General features: G+C 34.3%; 1 protein-coding gene and 1 long non-coding RNA gene across 2 annotated transcripts in view; one reads left to right on the top strand and one right to left on the bottom strand.

Moving 5' to 3' along the window:
- The window catches only part of LOC147871015 (ryanodine receptor-like), a 37,548-nt gene extending 22,939 nt beyond the window's left edge, over window positions 1-14,609 (top strand). Inside the window, exons 10-13 of the mRNA XM_087341462.1 lie at window positions 2,238-2,356; window positions 8,492-8,594; window positions 14,019-14,112; window positions 14,333-14,609. Coding sequence (XP_087197588.1) covers window positions 2,253-2,356; window positions 8,492-8,594; window positions 14,019-14,102 — 291 coding nt within the window. The 5' untranslated portion in view covers window positions 2,238-2,252 and the 3' untranslated portion in view covers window positions 14,103-14,112; window positions 14,333-14,609. The remainder of the gene's footprint in view (window positions 1-2,237; window positions 2,357-8,491; window positions 8,595-14,018; window positions 14,113-14,332) is intronic.
- LOC147871017 (uncharacterized) lies at window positions 1,139-18,389 on the bottom strand. The gene is made up of 3 exons (XR_015532889.1): window positions 17,132-18,389; window positions 4,381-4,522; window positions 1,139-1,653 (listed from the first exon to the last, which is right to left on the bottom strand). It is a non-coding gene; the product is annotated as an uncharacterized LOC147871017 (long non-coding RNA).
- Between the last annotated feature and the right edge of the window lie 1,978 nt (window positions 18,390-20,367).

Here is a 20,367-nt window from a genome sequence, read left to right on the forward strand (position 1 = left end):
TTTTACAAGAGAATAAAATATTTTGTATTGTAATCTTATCACGACAGATCAATAAATTGAAAACGCTTTCTTCAATTTTGTTAGCATCAAACCATAACAATAAATAAAATGAGATGGTAAAGTTGCGTCATATTGTGATATAATAAATATATATTTTAAATCTTGTCCGTCTAATCACAATAAATTCTTATTAAATATTAATATATTACAATAATTAACATTTAAAATATTTAAAATATATCAAATGATGTTCTTTATTGAAATATTCGATTTACATTAGACCATCATTTTTCAATGTTAATTATTGTAATATTTTAATATTTCATAAGAATTTATTGTTATTAGACGGACAAGATTTAAACAAATATATATTTATCACAATATGACGCAAGTTTATCATCTCAAAAATTTAATTAGGAAAACAACGGAAGACAGGGCGCAGTCTGATGGGAAAATAATGAAGGTTGACAGCTTGCACGCATATGGTAAACAATATACTTACGATTCATCATCACACTCTTACTCTACTGTGAAATAATTCTGTCTCTAAATATATATTCACCTCGTTAGGTTCCATTTAAGGTTTGTTAATATCTGATTAATAGGAATATTGCTCCTATGTTTCTTCTCAATCTGGGATAATAAGCTTGGTAATATTTTACGTCTTATCTGCCTGGATATTGTTATCCTCAGTGCAGCAGAAATCTTTTCTGTGATGCCAGAATAAATTTGAATTTGGTCCACGAGGCTTCATGAATTTAAACTCCCGACCACCAATAGCCATCGTACTCACAGGCGGTTTACGAAGATGTAATAATTTGAGATACCAGTGTGTCGGAGAAAGATGTGGACAGTAAAGTAGTGGCTTGAAACATTGATAAACTTGAGTTCCTTATTTTTACTTGTTCAATTTTATCAGTCTAAACACAATAAAATATTATTATTAAATATTAAAATATTATTACAATTAACATTTAAATATTTAAAATATATTAAAATGATGCTCTCCATCGAAATGCTCGATTTAGATTGAGAGCATCATTTTAATATATTTTAAATATTTAAATGTTAATTGTAATAATATTTTAATATTTAATAATAATATTTTATTGTGTTTAGACTGATAAAATTGAACAAGTATATATCTCAACACAATATGACGCAACATTATCATCTCATTTCATTATTTTTATTAAAAATTTGTTCTTCTTGGACATAAAAGAATGTAATTTTTCTGTATGTCGCCTACCATAACTTGATATTATTTTTTCTGAATTGACACAGATACATGGGAATCTTGGTATTTCATTAACTTTTTTTTCAAACTTAGAACTGTAGTTGTCTCTTACTATAACTGTTTTATTTACTAACTGTCGCAGTATTAAATGTTATATATTTAATATCTTACTCCGTAAATCATAAATCAAATACTGTTAAGTATTTGGTACTTTTATTCTATATTTGTGTTTGAAGATTCTGGGTTTAATTGCCTGAGGTCAGACTGTTCTTACGTATTTATATTTTCTTGAAGTTCCGTAGTCCATCCAGTTGAATCCTGTGACAGTTGCCTTAAAATCGGCCACATTCGCTTTCTTCCATATCCTCCTCCTCCTCGACTCGTTATAGGTACTCATTATCCCATAACCTGTACAGCTGAGAAATAAACTGAGAATCAGAAATATCCAACAGGAATGCACTGTGACTGTGTTTTCAAAATTACTATCCAAATTATAATTTTGAGGATGCAACTTGCACGTAAAGCCACTAGTGTAAATTAGCCTTGAAACTTTTGTTCCGACAAGTCTCGAAATAAAAGACTTTAAAATACAATTTTAGGCGTTATGCGAGAGATTCAAGATCTTTGTTCAACCTGTTCTGCAAATATATTTATCACCGTAGAATAAACCTAAATTCAAGATATTCAGGTGCTACACGGACAGAAAAATGTCTGATAAAAATGTACGCTAAAATAATATATAGAAATTGTATTTAAGTTATTATTAATTTGAATCTTTATATAATTATATTCACCTGAAGATAGTTCTTTTAGGAACTGAAACATGTCGTGGAAAAAATGATGGTCTAATGTAAATCGAATATTTCGATAAAGAACATCATTTGATAAATTTTAAATATTTTAATATTTAATAAGAAGATTTAAAATATATATTTATTATATCACGATATGACTCAACTTTACCATCTCATAAATATAAATTGTTCATCTTCTTTTACAGGTAGTGCTCCCATCGATGGAAAAATATTTCGGCACTCACAGAAATTACTTCGTCTCTGCGGCAACTGCTGCCAGCAACGTAGGGGCCGCATCTTTGAAGGAGAAAGAAATGGTGGCCAGGTAAATAAGGTGTTTCGAGAAAATTAGTTGAGGTTCAGGTATGCAAAGAGTTTGACTGACGAGCATTTAAGGTGTTACGAGCTTTCGGCACCTTCATTTATTAACTTTACGTGCGGTCAACTCTACTGGTACTTAAAATATTTTACCTACACATTACTTAACTGTTGCTTTATATCAGTGAAGGAAGAACATACCAAAAATGAAGTTCTGAGGGGATTATGTAAACCTGAGAGAGATGACGTAACAAGGAATTATTAAGTATCACAGCCAAATATGATTCCTGCTTCATGTTTGGGAGATCCTACATTCAAATCTGAGCCTGGAGACCAGGTTCATGGGGTTTCTTTTAATCTTTCTTGGCAAATTATGTGGTGTTATGTGCGTCTAAGCCGTGCGTTATTCCTTCCACATGAAATAGCTCGATAATGGACGAACGAAGTTTTATCGAGTTTGACGTTTCATGATTTCGTAATAAATTGTTGTGCCATATCAGTTTCCATTTAAGTCAGACTATTTTAATGACCGCATTTTACAAGAGAATAAAATATTTTGTATTGTAATCTTATCACGACAGATCAATAAATTGAAAACACTTTCTTCAATTTTGTTAGCATCAAACCATAACAATAAATAAAATGAGATGGTAAAGTTGCGTCATATTGTGATATAATAAATATATATTTTAAATCTTGTCCGTCTAATCACAATAAATTCTTATTAAATATTAATATATTACAATAATTAACATTTAAAATATTTAAAATATATCAAATGATGTTCTTTATTGAAATATTCGATTTACATTAGACCATCATTTTTCAATGTTAATTATTGTAATATTTTAATATTTCATAAGAATTTATTATTATTAGACGGACAAGATTTAAACAAATATATATTTATGACAATATGACGCAAGTTTATCATCTCAAAAATTTAATTAAGAAAACAACGGAAGACAGGGCGCAGTCTGATGGGAAAATAATGAAGGTTGACAGCTTGCACGCATATGGTAAACAATATACTTACGATTCATCATCACACTCTTACTCTACTGTGAAATAATTCTGTCTCTAAATATATATTCACCTCGTTAGGTTCCATTTAAGGTTTGTTAATATCTGATTAATAGGAATATTGCTCCTATGTTTCTTCTCAATCTGGGATAATAAGCTTGGTAATATTTTACGTCTTATCTGCCTGGATATTGTTATCCTCAGTGCAGCAGAAATCTTTTCTGTGATGCCAGAATAAATTTGAATTTGGTCCACGAGGCTTCATGAATTTAAACTCCCGACCACCAATAGCCATCGTACTCACAGGCGGTTTACGAAGATGTAATAATTTGAGATACCAGTGTGTCGGAGAAAGATGTGGACAGTAAAGTAGTGGCTTGAAACATTGATAAACTTGAGTTCCTTATTTTTACTTGTTCAATTTTATCAGTCTAAACACAATAAAATATTATTATTAAATATTAAAATATTATTACAATTAACATTTAAATATTTAAAATATATTAAAATGATGCTCTCCATCGAAATGCTTGATTTAGATTGAGAGCATCATTTTAATATATTTTAAATATTTAAATGTTAATTGTAATAATATTTTAATATTTAATAATAATATTTTATTGTGTTTAGACTGATAAAATTGAACAAGTATATATCTCAACACAATATGACGCAACATTATCATCTTATTAAAAATTTGTTCTTCTTGGACATAAAAGAATGTAATTTTTCTGTATGTCGCCTACCATAACTTGATATTATTTTTTCTGAATTGACACAGATACATGGAAATCTTAGTATTTCATTAACTTTTTTTTCAAACTTAGAACTGTAGTTGTCTCTTACTATAACTGTTTTACTTACTAACTGTCGCAGTATTAAATGTTATATATTTAATATCTTACTCCGTAAATCATAAATCAAATACTGTTAAGTATTTGGTACTTTTATTCTATATTTGTGTTTGAAGATTCTGGGTTTAATTGCCTGAGGTCAGACTGTTCTTACGTATTTATATTTTCTTGAAGTTCCGTAGTCCTTCCAGTTGAATCCTGTGACAGTTGCCTTAAAATCGGCCACATTCGCTTTCTTCCATATCCTCCTCCTCCTCAACTCGTTATAGGTACTCATTATCCCATAACCTGTACAGCTGAGAAATAAACTGAGAATCAGAAATATCCAACAGGAATGCACTGTGACTCTGTTTTCAAAATTACTATCCAAATTATAATTTTGAGGATGCAACTTGCACGTAAAGCCACTAGTGTAAATTAGCCTTGAAACTTTTGTTCCGACAAGTCTCGAAATAAAAGACTTTAAAATACAATTTTAGGCGTTATGCGAGAGATTCAAGATCTTTGTTCAACCTGTTCTGCAAATATATTTATCACCGTAGAATAAACCTAAATTCAAGATATTCATTTGCTACACGGACAGAAAAAATATATCATTTTTTATTATATCTAGTCTCAGCTTTTAAATCCTAATGAAATGAATGAATGAACTAAATAAATAATTTTGCTGCCGTACAGGAGATGAAGTTCCAGGAATTTAAACGAGAAGCTGAGAATAGGGAAAACTGGAGAGCTCTTTTTGGGCGGAGCAATGGACCAGTCGTAAGACAGAACACTGAATAATAATAATAGGAGGGGCCATATGATTTACTGACTGACAAGGAGAAGGAAAAGGACAGAGCGTTCACAGGAATTTCTGAAGTACCAAGGCTGTAAGTTACATACGTAAGTAATTCACTGAACTTAATCTGGAATATTACCACCTTTCTCCACCTTACTTTCAGGCTTGCATAGAATTAGGTATTTATTACTTAGCATTATTGTGTGAGACTGAAATTAACCTCTCCCAAGTATTTTTTGTGTATATAAGAGGAATATTTTTGTATAACGTGCGTGAAACTATTAAAAATAACTGAATTAGAAGGTGACTTATGGACGTGGAGTTTATCATCTTGATGCTCCATTACCAGCAAGTTACTTTCGTAACAGAAACTTTCATGTAATTATCCACTTGCGAAGATGACGCACGTCTCACTGCTACGGAGCAAAGGGCTTCTTGAGAAGCTAACAGTTTTCTGAACTAATAAAGAAATTCCCTGTCTGTTTTCCTTTTTCTTTAAAATTTCTGTTTCTAGTCACCAATCATTTATAAGGGTCCGAGAAAATAAGAATGTCACTAAGGTTTATAAATCGCCAACACCACTCAGTCTCCTTTGGGTGGAACGTGGCACGACGTGTCGGAAGAAATGTCATTCCACAGTAATTCTCTTTACCAGTGTACCACCACATAAATCCTAAAAACACATGAAAATTGTCATGCGCTGTTTTGTTGGCAATGCATAGAAAAATGATTACGACGTTATTGATAAATTCGTTTCAATAAATGTAATAAAGCTACGTTAGCACGACGATTGCCTTCTATCTCTGAACATTGGTAACCTAACGTAGACTGCGCTGTAATGTAATCCAGAAGATCGCGTTCCATATTCTTATGACATCCAAAATCTCAGATATCAAATTGGAAATACTTTTTTTTCAATCTCACATTGAAATGTTGTCCGAAAGAAAACAGCGTTTCGTGAGGACTTTTCTTAATCATTTAAACTGTAATAGTAAGAGAGACTTTGAGTTATTTCGTTCCTCGAAACGAATATGATATTACACAAACAGTCGTCGTCGTTTTTTAAAAATAAATTCTTAAATTCTGTTTATATCTTGTAAAAAAAATTATATGACGTTAATATCTCAAATGATTCTTCTGTTGAGGCCAATCCGTTGGTGGTGGAACTGAATCCAGAGCAGGCTGCTGCTTCTGTAGAAACTTATTCAGTACCTGGACACAGCTTCAAAACGTCCACTAGAGACATTAAATTTTTCTCAAAGGTACTTAATAATCGTATAAAAGATACTTGTACCTACAAATTATTAATATTTTCAATAGCTTCGATTATATAGTATCTAACGAGAGGATTCGACTACACAGCGAAACAGTTCTCTTTCACAGCGGCAGACATTGGTTTCTAATAGCCTTAAATGTCCCAGTTCCAGGGTTACACAAAGTTTTAGCAAGAAAATTCAGCCAGCTGATGATAAATGACTGGCACAGTGGATTTTAATATGAAGAATATTTTTAGGAAAATCAATTGTATGTCTATAACAATGTTTTGCTCTTTGCATTGATATTAATCGTGGATATCACATTCGGTACGTGCCCTAACTAATCCGCGTAAGTCATGAGGTTCTGTACTGCCTTGTTTCTATAATGTTACGGTAAAAAGTGTCTTCTCAGTTATTTGTTTCGTAGCGTAAATGGTGTGGTTATTGTGAATTACGTACGACGTGGGAGGAGGCAGTCATCTGTCTTTAATATTTTGAAATTCGGGGCTGAAATTGAAATGCAGGATTTATTAACCATGAAGCACCGCGCTACAGTGTCCAGTCAATGTCGTACTCTAACGCATGCAGCGAGGTTACTAAACAAAGAGGTAGTAAAGATTTGACGGAGAATATTAGAATCTATTCCGGGCTATAAAGTTTAATTAAAATTATCATTTTATGTGCGTATCGTTATATACTCGTGCATGTGACTTTTATATATCCATTTAATTAAATATCTGACATAAATGTATGTCAGCAAAACTGATATCTGATATGATTAATTCAATTTCAGTTGAAAAATAAAATTTATGTAACTAAATGTTTTTCATTCTGTTCATTATCTTGGTAACTGTACATCATTTGTATGTGTAATTTAAATATAAATTTATATTTTAAAACTTGTCCCGTCTAATCACAATAAATTCTTATTAAATATTAAAATATTACAATAATTAACATTTAAAATATATCAAATGATGTTCTTTATCGAAATATTCGATTTACATTAGACCATCATTTTTTCCACGACATGTTTCAGTTCCTAAAAGAACAGTCTTCAGGTGAATATAATTATATAAAGATTCAAATTAATAATAACTTAAATACAATTTCTATATATTATTTTAGCGTACATTTGTATCACATATCAAACGATGTCTGATAAAAATGTACGCTAAAATAATATATAGAAATTGTATTTAAGTTATTATTAATTTGAATCTTTATATAATTATATTCACCTGAAGATAGTTCTTTTAGGAACTGAAACATGTCGTGGAAAAAATGATGGTCTAATGTAAATCGAATATTTCGATAAAGAACATCATTTGATATATTTTAAATATTTTAATATTTAATAAGAATTTATTGTGATTAGACGGACAAGATTTAATATATAATAAATAAAATGTTAAGAAAGGAGGTCTCAGATGAGCTGAGATTTGTTTTATTATTCTAGTTTTGGTCCCTGTTAAAAAAATGACTTTAAAACAGAAATTTTAATTTTGTTTCAGTGTGTATAATAACAGTAATTAGTGAATATCTTAATATAGATTGTAATTTTGTATATGACCTCAGGAATTTGAATGGTTGTAATCTAAAAGTGAATAGTTTCGTGTGAATTTAAGTCTTTGAAAGATTTCGTCATAGTTATAATTATTACGTTTATTTAACAGCTTTATTCTCGTGACTCATATCAATGTAGATGAGTGAATGCCCTCCTCCCCTCCGAACATTCAAAATCCGTGGCTTTGAAACCGGAGCGCTTCCGTCATCCTGGGTCGTTAGACCACCCTGGGCATGCCACTCGCACTGCTAGGCCACCTCCAAGCCTTGAACTTCTTGAGCTTTCCCACTAGGTTTGACACCCCTGGGGTTTTAGCATGAAATATTTCCCCAGACCTTGTATAGCAGACTTTATCCAATGATCTTGGCCCATACAGGGTTGCCACCAGTATTCAGTTTGTTGTTATCTGTCGCAGATTTCAGCTTAGAACGTGCTGCCATCTATCTATGTCCTCACAAACCACACGTTCTTCTGTACGATAACTCGAGAATGGCTAATAGTAATTTGTCTTCGGGGGTTGGGCCTTTGGGGTCCATTCTGATCCCAGGATTAGTCGAACTGGTCCCTCCGATCTCTTCAGTGGTCAACATTTTTATGGGTGTTCTCCTTAACTCCCTCACAGATTTTGTGATCATTTATTGAACAATTCTTTTTTACCCAGATCACTGGTGAAGAACACTCCCGAATTTATTCGAACCTCGACGTCGACATCCTTCAACAACACGGCAGAAGATTTGGGACGTACTATACAGAATCTGCATGATGTAAGTTATAATTGATTAATTTTTTCATAAAAATTATTGATCGTCTTTGATATGTAATATTTGGTATGTCTGGGACCGTTTCGGGGCGCCCACTTGAAAACGTCTACGTGGTTTCAACCTCTCACATAATAATTGCTTACAGAATTTTGTATATAGGAATATATTTATAAGTTCAAAATCAAAATCTTTTTTTGTACTTAAAAAATATTTGTTTTATTATAGTTCTGGGTGATACAATTTTGAGTAAAAAAATTTTTCAGTTCCCTTAAATCTTTCATTTCTGTATAATTTTGATTCTTATAATTTGTTATATTTTTACCTTTTCGTAGGAATGACACGCCTTATCATTTATTTCTATTTATAAGAATATTTTGTCCCCTTCTCCCCATCCATAGGTTATTTTTTTTAAAAAATCTCAACAGTTAACGTACACAGTGACGTAAACTATGATCTTAGTAAGAAATTAATCTCTTAGAGTAATCGCAAAATGTGAAATGTTTAAATACGACGAAAACACTGGATCAGTTTACGAGCGCTGTAAAATTAAAATAGTTTGGCCGATAAATTGTTTTCCCCTGTTTTCATACCTTATTTTGCGTAAAGGGTGATTTTCTGAACTCCGTTAGTCATCGTTTCGAATGTTTTCATAACCGCTTGGAACTACGACTCATTAGAAATAAAATAGTACACAGGGAGCATTTTTATCATTGGTTTATTAAATCATTTGCAGTAATTTACAATCTCAGGGCTTAAATTCCATTTTCGCTGTAGTTCTCCAGGGACAACAAATGCTATGTGAAAATATAAAAATTCTTATTTGGAACACTTCATTTAAACTAAAAAATTTATGTATTCTGTGAATGACCTAACGTCTATGGAAGTCTCAAGTAGGAGGTCGACGCTGTATTAGGGCAGGACAACACATTTGATATAATCATTCTAGTTCAGAGATTAGTATTTCTAAAATCGTATGTGCAGTCCGGAATTTTAAAAAAAAAAAATCAAGATGGTTCGAATGAAGTTTCGTAATTGTGGCCCTAAGTATTCTATACGACCATTATCTCTGTATGAAAATTTATATCATTCTATGGGCATGAATAATCTTTGTCGGATAGTTTTAGACACGCTGATATCTGGAATATAATTCCTGGGCTGCTAAGATTTAAGGAAGTACGTCAAGTTTTCCAGTGTGAATGTCCCATTCTACGTTGCGTCTACTTTAAATAGTAACAAGTTGATTGAGGTATTATATCTGCTATTTCAGATGTAGTTCCTTTCTCTCGTCAGTAATCCATTTCATAATGCATAAGCTTTCGTTTGAACTTTCTGTACATTGCCTCTCGCTCTCCTGCGTTCATTTTGATTACGTTATTTCTCGTTTACTTTAAATCTAATATTTTTACAGATGTTTGCAGTAATTATTATATCCAGCATCAAAATAATGAGATTGGTACCTAATCTAACCTCAGGCTTGAATGATCGCTGCGTATGTTAGTCACATAGGTTCTAGCGGAAGCCAGAAAGGAGTTTGTGATTGCAGTTGTGTTCTGTATTAATAACCACTTGTTAACTAATGCTTAAACCACGCACACCCTCTATATTCAGTACATTTTATAAATGTTTATGGATTTCGTATGGCTTTTCAATAAATGTCATAATTTCTATACGTACATGTCGGTGGGTTGATAAGAAATGGTTATCGTGGCCACAGACCTCCAAATGACTGATAATCCTTGCTCTGATATATTCTTTGTCATTACACTTGATGTTATATTAAATTAAATGAACTTCATTATTCAGTTATAAGATAATATATCAACAGTAGAATACATCAGGATGTGTAACGATAGCGTATTAAAACATTACATTCAGTTTCAGATACACCCATACTCCTTATATAATTATGAATTAAATTTTTAGACATTATACAATTGGTATACAATATATATATATATATATATATATATATATATATATATAGTATAGAATTTCAGCTGAAGTTTGAGGTTAGGGAAGACCGACAGTTTTTGTGAAATATTTTAATTAAAAAAGCCGTAGTTATATTATAGGTGTTATACCAGATGAATATATTAATATGTACATTTTATTATCAGACTTATAACAAAAATGTCCCAAAAAAAACTTTTTTTTTTTTTATTTTGTTTGCAGACAGACACTCGATAGACGTAAGATATCAGTCCAAGTAGATTTCAATCGGTGAAATACGTGTTTAGGATCGTGGAATTTTAGAATATTTTATGCCTGTTGCAATGAGATTTAAACTCGCTACATCTAGTTTAAATCTCAAGATATGAAATATAATTTTCACACAAATGTTCATAGATTCTATATATATATATATATATATATATGTGTGTGTGTGTGTGTGTGAAGGGAAGATGTTATTATAATGTTACTTTTACGTGATGTATTTTCATTGCATCTCATTATGGTACCCATTATGAATATATTACTCTAAATAGTATTAAAAATATATTAAAATTGGCCGTCAATCACAATATAAGATAATTAAAAGATTAAAATATCATTTTACGTTCCGTATCGAGTACTCGATTTACATGTGGAACATTTACGACATGTTTCGGCTATCATATAGCCGTCATCAGGTGTTATGTTATAAACTTTTTAACTGAATTACTGATTTTTAATGATTTTTAGTTTTCATTTTAAATCGAGTACTCGATACGGAACGTAAAATGATATTTTAATCTTTTAATTATCTTATATTGTGATTGACGGCCAATTTTAATATATTTTTAATACTATTTAAATAAATCACAATATGACGCACCTACAATATCTTATATTACTCTAGTTTATTGGAATGTTTACAGCTTAATTTGTGACAGCATTTACTAACATGAATATAGGTTTGATTATGATAAGATAATAAATATTTATACTTTGAAAACGTCGTACATTTGGGATGCTTTCTGTAATTCGCGGGTTTGACAACTTCTCCTGCTAAGATTTGAAACACTTTTTACGCTACGTACGGAAAATCACCTGCTGGCAATACAACAACAATTTATACCAATTGTGAAGGATCTGTGGTCACGACCTGTTTTAAGATTCCGACCTTTCTTTAAGTGTAGGAAGCATACAAATGCTCGTTCAGGACGACCAGCCTCCAGGCTCAGTTTTGAGCTTGTTACCTGCAACATAAAAAGTGAGAATGCTAACTGCGCGACTGCAACGTTGAAACATGAACATTAAATTAATGCTTTAAATGAGAGAAATGTATGTATTTGGTATACGAGATCTGAGGTTCTCATGACAGTTGCCTTCTGCGTTGTAATGCTTTGTAGTCTTGTTGTTGATAACCAATATTTAACAGGAATTAATTTGCCTCCATGGTCAGGGTTTGGTGTATCACCTCCATTTGTAAGCAATACATTCCTCTCGGACACCGATAATCTTCTTCAAGGCCTCGTGGCATCACCACCCACAAGACTACAATGGACATGCATTTCTGTGGTTTCAAATTGATTATTTTTATTCTCTGAATTAAAGAATATTCTGTAATGTTGCACTACAACACGCGCGTCTCAGAGGAGGCTGTGATACAAAGCATTTAAAATTGGCATTTTTACTTGTAACTGACAAGGCATTTGTGGTCGTTGTGGATTAGATCCTTATTGCAGAGACATAGAAGCAGGGAATTGAATTTAACGATGGCCACATCGGTTCAAAGTTCTGTCTGACGACAGGTCAGGTCCATATGAACTGGATCCTTCGATCCTTTTCTCGGACTGGGACCTGTTCATATACGTTCTTGGCAGATGATCCAGAAGTGGTTTGCCATTGCCTTCTTCTGTGTGTGAATGGAGTAATTGTTGGGATGCCACGGAGGAAAACTCCGTGTTGCCTAGACCACGGCCTTGCCCAACACAAGTTATAAATTCGGGCACCCTGACCCCAGGATTACAAGGCCAGCGTTCTAACCGCTAGACCACCGCGGCTATAATTGTAGGTTACGGAAAACAATCTCTCCACTTTTTTTAGAGCAATTCATAAGAATCTTCTTCCTCTATGTATATATTTTATTGATTCTGTAGAAGATAAATAGTGCATAAGAGAGAGTGATGTGTCTCTCGGCTGTCACAAATTAAGCACTAATTGCTTTGTACTGAGAACTAAAAATGTAACAAAATTACCTTTGACTTTGCGTGCGTGAGTCTGTCCTCTATTCTAACATTCATGCTCTATAACGTCTTGCATGTATTTAGTATAGAGGTGACTTTTTCTTCTACGAAATGTAATATATATTGTAAGGCAGACACAATTTTATTAAGGCCATTTTAAGATGGCTTCAAATCTAAGGTTTTAATGTTTACGTACACGTGAGTGTACAAAGACGTGAAATATACAAGCGATGCTGGTATCTCTGGAAAAATATTCTCCAGTTTACACACAGATTAGGTTTTCCATTTGCATTTTGAGTCGTGCTAATACTGTGTCATATTTAACGTGTCTGCTCCATAGATGGACAATTTTTTGTCTCCGAGTATCGAAAACTAGTAAAATTTGTTAAAGAATTGCAGTTCAGTATTTTCGTAATGGTGTATTAGTCAGGAGAAAGTTTAAGGATAGGCGGAAGATTTCAAAGAGGGAATATTGTCCTTTCTGGATGGTCGTAGACTCCAACACGTGTTGAATTTAAGAAGTAGATAAAGAGAGGAGCAGTGCAAAGGTGGCTTAATGCCGCAAAAGTATTGAGAGCAAATTAGGAAATTTTTTGGGGGGGGGCTTTTGAAAACAAATGTATTGAACGATAGGGTTATTAATTTCAAAATTGTTAAGCATTTTTCCTCTTTCTGAATTGTCCTCATTCCAGTGAATGGAACCGTCCATAATAGATGGATGCTTGAGAGAATCGTTAACAGATTTTAGTTAAATAGTATTAAAAATATATATTAAAATTAGCCGTCAATCACAATATAATATAATTAAAAGATTAAAATATCATTTTACGTTCCCTATCGAGTACTCAATTTACATGTGGAACATACACGACATGTTTCGGCTATATATAGCCATCATCTGGTGTTATGTTATAAACTTTTCACTGAATTACTGATTTTTTTACTGATTTTTAATGATTTTTATTTTTCATTTTTCTATGATGTTCTTGTCCTTTATATTGTTTCTTCATTCGTTGTAAAAATCGGCTAATTTTAATATATATTTTTAATACTATTTAAATAAATCACAATATGACGCATCTACAATATCTTAGATTTTAGTTAGTATTTATGTGAGTCACTTGATATCAGCTTTATGAATCTCACTCTCATATTACGTACCCCTGAAAGTTTGTTTACATATGTAAGATAATAATTTGAAGATTTTAACAGTAATATTCACTAATATTTTAAACTCATTTTACATTTTTGTTCTTAGGCTTCGAGCGATCAACATTTTCATTCGAACGTGTCACGAACTGTGGTTGCGAGACGAGAATGTGGTTCCGGAAGTCATGATTGAGGATCTCACAGTGAGTATCATGGATGCGCTTTATTACATAATAAAGTTTAGAAATGAGTTTCTTTCTAAACAAATAAACAATAATTTCTTATATTCACCCTGCATGAACATTTGGGTGGATGTCCACATAAACATTTATACGTGAAAATATATAATTGTAATAAAAGTAGCTATAATGTTTGTAGTAAGTCGATAATATCATATTGAATGGTAATTACTGTATGCATTAGGAATCCTCGCTACGTGCTTCTTGCCTTCCCCATCGAGGCAGCGTCACTCTTGCCTGTTACGAAAACTTGGGTTAAATCAGCAGTTACCGTCGTTATCATCACAGGCCTTGACTGCCCCGATCAACAATTTACACAAGGAATAAGACTGGAAAGATTGCACTCTCTGGACTACGCACAAATCTGAGTTTGTTCTCTATGCCGTGCGCTGCACAATGATATCTCCTTAAGTGTATACGAGAAATACAAAAGCAACATTAAAAAGGGTAAGGAAACGAAATTCTAAGTTACATTAATGCACAATGTTCTAGAAATAACTACATTTCTCGCTTTTATTAGAATACTTCGAAACTATAATTAGGTTAGGTTGGGTTGGGTTGGGTTAGGTTAGGTTAAGTTAGGTTAAGTTAGGTTAGTTAGGTTAAGTTAGGTTAGGTTCAGTTAGTTTAGGTTAGGTTACGTTAGGTTAGGTTAGTTCAGTTTAGGTTAGGTTAAGTTAGTTTAGGTTAGTTAGGTTGGGTTAGGTTAGGTTAGTTCAGTATAGGTTAGGTTGGGTTAGTTTAGGTTAGGTTAAGTTAGTTTAGGTTAGTTAGGTTGGGTTGGGTTAGGTTAGTTTAGTTTAGGTTACTTTAGGTTAGGTTAGTTTAGGTTAAGTTAGTTTAGGTTAGGTTGGGTTAGGTTAGGTTAGTTCAGTTTAGGTTAGGTTAGTTTAGGTTAGGTTAAGTTAGTTTAGGTTAGGTTAAGTTAGTTTAGGTTAGTTAGGTTGGGTTAGGTTAGGTTAGTTCAGTATAGGTTAGGTTGGGTTAGTTTAGGTTAAGTTAGGTTAGGTTACGTTACGTTACGTTAGGTTAGGTTCAGTTTAGGTTAGTGGAACTGATAACTGTCATGTCGCTGTTGGTGGAGATCCCGATCAGATTTCACTGAACAGTACCCGAGGTCGGCAGCTGAATTACCAGTAACCAGTTTCCTGCTGTTATTTAAATAACAGGAACTGGTAACTGATATTAACAGTTATATCAGTAGCCATTTACATTTCACTGGTTAGTAGCTGCACTTTCCAATAACTGGTTATTTGCAGCAACTGTTTGAATTAGTGGAACTGGTATCTGCCATGTAGCTGTTAATGGAGATACCGATCACATTTCACTGTACAGTAGCTGAGATCGGCAGCTGAATTACCAGTAACCAGTTTGCTGCTGTTATTTAAATAACAGGAACTGGTAACTGACAATAACAGTTATATCAGTAGCCATTTACATTTCACTGGTTAGTAGCTGCACTTTCCAATAAATGGTTATTTGTAGCAACTCTCTGAATTAGTGGAACTGGTATCTGCCACAGCTGAATTACCAGTAACCAGTTTCCTGCTGTTATTTAAATAACAGGAACTGGTAACTGACAATAACAGTTATATCAGTAGCCATTTACATTTCACTGGTTAGTAGCTGCACTTTCCAATAACTGGTTATTTGCAGCAACTGTTTGAATTAGTGGAACTGATAACTGCCATGTCGCTGTTAGTGGAGATCCCGATCACATTTCACTGTACAGTAGCTGAGGTCGGCAGTTGAATTACCAGTAACCAGTTTGCTGCTGTTATTTAAATAACAGGAACTGGTAACTGACAATAATAGTTATATCAGTAGCCATTTACATTTCACTGGTTAGTAGCTGCACTTTCCAATAACTGGTTATTTGCAGCAACTGTTTGAATTAGTGGAACTGATAACTGTCATGTCGCTGTTAGTGGAGATCTCGATCACATTTCACTGAACAGTAGCTGAGGTCGGCAGCTGAATTACCAGTAACCAGTTTGCTGCTGTTATTTAAATAACAGGAACTGGTAACTGACAATAATAGTTATATCAGTAGCCATTTACATTTCACTGGTTAGTAGCTGCAATTTCCAATAACTGGTTATTTGCAGCAACTGTTTGAATTAGTGGAACTGATAACTGTCATGTCGCTGTTAGTGGAGATCCCGATCACATTTCACTGTACAGTAGCTGAGGTCGGCAGCTGAATTACCAGTAACCAGTTTCCTGCTGTTATTTAAATAACAGGAACTGGTAACTGACAATAACAGTTATATCAGTAGCCATTTACATTTCACTGGTTAGTAGCTGCATCACGTCCTTTAACAGGCAGCCTGACGGGTAATTAAATGGGAGACATTCTGTTCACTCCTGGGTTATTTTCTCTCTTGCTTTGTATTTGTAGGTATGAATTCGTCAAGAACGTTAAAGTAGCTGTTATATCTGTGCATTTATTTTCGGGGGGGGGGGGGGAGGCTTGAACTAGTGGTGATGTTTGGTATTTTCTTTGAAGTATTATCTGGATTCTTAAATATCTATAAATCTACTTCGTGTTTCAGAGGGTTCACTGAAAACTCACTAGGGTCAATTTGTTAACATTATTTTCCATGAATAGCAAGATCGTGGCCTACCCGTCATCATTTCCCTGCACCATATACTTTAACGGTAAACAAATCTACATTTTTCCCACACAATGAATTTATGTGCTCAAAATAAACAACATTAACAAATGTATTGTTGCTATAAAGACGTTTTTATTTAGGTACTAACTGTATATTTAAATATTATTTAGAAGAACTGATAGACTAATCTAAAATGTCGTTCTAAGTAAATCGTTGTACACCATTGCACATTCCTAGTATTTGCTTGGAAGCACTCAGAAAAAAATAAATCCAATATGAGTTTGTTTGGCAAAAGGATCATAAATATATCGATCCATCTGTGGCTCAGACGAATTTATTCATGCGATAATTTACGTTCTACTAACCTACGCCAGTGAAGTTGATCGTGTGTAATAATTACAAAAGTACAGGCGAGCGGTAATATTTAACAGCTACACGGCACCCACTGGAAAGTTAACAGATCCTCTTGAACGACTTGCGAAATCTCAGTTTTGTTTACTTAAGAAACAAGAATTATTAAAGTGTGTTAGGATTTATATGGAAACTACAGACACATTCTTGGTACTTGCGATGGAATGAGGCGGTCAATGTCTGTGAAACTGAGCCTTTGTTCACCCCTGCACTGAAGATGACAGACATTTCACATATGTTTACTCCTTCCATCATAGGGGCGAGGAGGCATACACACACTTCGTACGCGGTAACACGAAAAGATAATCTTCAAACACATCACCCAGCAATATACTGGGCTTTTAAAATGAAGGGCTTCAGCCGTGTTTGAGCAGACACTTTCCACAAAATTTCCACTTAATACCACCGTTTTAATTACTCGGATAAGGATCCAAAGACTGAACAATAATGCAGGGACGAAAATCCGTTTTATGATTCATCTACAGCTAATTCAAACACGTAGATCTATAGACCTCTTTTACACGTTTAATCGAGAAGCACGAACTATGAAAGGAATCGTAACCACAACGAGAGAATTAGTTTCTAATGCTGTACAGTCAGACAGTAAGAAACACTTGTATGTAATATGCTAATGCACTACATTCTGCTACCAAGCGCGCTTGATCTTCAAGAATTAAAAGAAACTAAAACATATGACTCTCGATGAATGTATTCTGTTACGATGTATCACGCACAGTTCTTCACAGTTTAAACACACGAGCACCACCACACAATCAGAAAGACTAGAGCTTCACAAGGACGACCCATCATGGCGGCTAGCAACTACAAACTGAAGCCGACCAATCACGAGAGAGGAAGGAAAGCCACGCCCCTGTCAGGTAGTCTTGTCCCCGACACAGACTGCGTGTCACCAATACTCCGAACGCACATCCACATGATTTTATTACGTCTACCTTTTACTATAATATTTAATCTAAACTTGAAGCATTCTAAAGATTCGAATTATAATTTGTATTTCCATCTGCGACTACTTGAGACTGTCCTGAGTTCGATGCTCGCCCATCTATCGCTTGCCACAACGAAAAACTGTTCCACGATCGCTTTTGCAAGTTCGATGACGTTCCTGGGATCTCGGGCTAGACTTGAGGTCCCTGTCCTGGGTTCGATTCTCGCTTCAGTGATTCGGACCATCTGAGACACCGCGTGCAACCACGTTCATGTCTTAGGCGACTCCATCAATACGATTAAGCCAACTTAACAGTATTTAAAATCCCTTAAGTGTGGAGAGGAGTACAACTGACGGTAATTTCCCCACATTAAGCCCCATTATGGTTGCTACTCAGTGTACGTACGCTCTGCCTTGTTCACTGTTCACGATAGTGGGCGCCCGATCGGAGCTGTTACCCTGGGAACGAGGAACATCCGATGAGGTTACGAGAATGCGTTTACCTTAAATACTCTTAAAACCTGTTGTCAGAGGAAACTATCACACAAAGAGACGACAGATATTTCGAAATCAAAGGCATCTGACGAAGGACAGTGTTTATAAAATTATTCCTTAAAATTTTAAAGGCATTTAAAATCGGAGAACACCCGCAGTTCGGAATCTTCCATCTGATTTATCCCACGTTGCAACACGTGTTAAGGTAAACTGCTCTGCGCACATGAATCACGAAGTCAGCTGACCGGAAGGGGGGGGATCGCTTCGCCACTTTGCTTGGGGCCATCTGTCTCCAGCGTTGCCATGTTGAGAAGGAACGTGTACTTTAATGACGTAAATTCGTCTATACGGAAGGGTGACTCGGCAAATCAGCGTAAGATCCAGCGCCGAGACACATTTAAACTTTCATTCCTCAGGAATCGTAAGAATAACGGTGATGTAACTTATATGTAAAATGATCAGTAAATAAGGGCCTTTAAGAATCTGTAATGTATTTTGTTGTAATTATAATTGTTTATACATTTATTGTAAATTTAATGAACAAACGCGTACAATTTTCGAAGTATCTGGCGCGTTAAGCTCCCGCCTCTCGAAAACCGTAAGAGATGGATCTGGACATATTGCGTACGAAATACGTATTACGTCTTGCGCTTTCCAAATCTATTTTCAGATTTTACATATCACGAATGGTTTAGATTCTACAAACATTTATTTATACGAACAAAGGCGCATCGCACTGCACGCTACTTCTGCGTCTGCGCATTGCGTCATACTATGCAGAGATACTCAATTGTAAAGCATGTATAAAGGGAGTATTTAGAATAAAGCCAATATATAAACTTCCTTTCATTGTATTTATTGCCTAAATATAACTCAAATACAAAGACTTATTTACGTCAGATTCTCCGGAAACCGTGGTTCCACTGTCAATCTTTAAACAGCGTTACCCAGTTGATATTTGTAATGGTGAAGTGAAGTGTTTTCTTCGCGGTACGGACCGAATTCTTAAATACGATTCGGACGAGTTCTCGCTTCAAAGGGACATGCAACGCTTTTGACATGTGCAATTCTCACTCGGCTCTGCAATATTTAAACTTGTTTCGTTTCTGGTTTCCAAAATTAACAAATTCCGTCACGTCTGTTTGTATGTGGCGGAGGGAAGACTGGTGTGATATATATAGGCGGTTTATTCGTCGGGCGCCATTGATCATTACAGTCACGTACATTGTTTAGGGGTGGTAAGAAAGGGATGCCTATATTGCAGGAGATGTAGTTCGTTCCTATGCATGAGTCTGGTTATGGAATGTGTGGTACAACCAGCGTGGAAACAGAGTGTAGTCTTGTAATTTCTACCCAAGATTCAATATAGAATTATACAACATCTTTGGAAATGTAAGCACAGCGAAGAATTGTGGTGTTATATTACTTCTAGATTTTCAGTTCGTGAACGCGGACGTCATAAGGGAATCGCGCATAGAATACTTCGGCGTAGTGGACTAGTGGCTCGTTAAACTTCATGTACACCTGAATTAAACTGAATTCAGACGTACGTATTTTAGTCGCAATAAGCACATTAATTTTCCCATTTTCTAGTTCATCTTTCGCCTTCGAAGACAAATTTGTTTTGTTTTTTTTAAAATTCCTTCCATGTTGGTTTTATATTGTACAGAACATCCATCAACCAATGGACTCTCGAAGTAACAGCTCCGCAGATCAGAGTCGTTCTTGAGAAGCTGACAGCCGCTGAGC

Source organism: Zootermopsis nevadensis, unplaced genomic scaffold (genome assembly GCF_977971745.1).
Source record: "Zootermopsis nevadensis isolate Lab colony 2312 unplaced genomic scaffold, Znev_1.0 Znev_ptg000075l, whole genome shotgun sequence".
NCBI classification, from domain to species: domain Eukaryota; kingdom Metazoa; phylum Arthropoda; class Insecta; order Blattodea; family Termopsidae; genus Zootermopsis; species Zootermopsis nevadensis.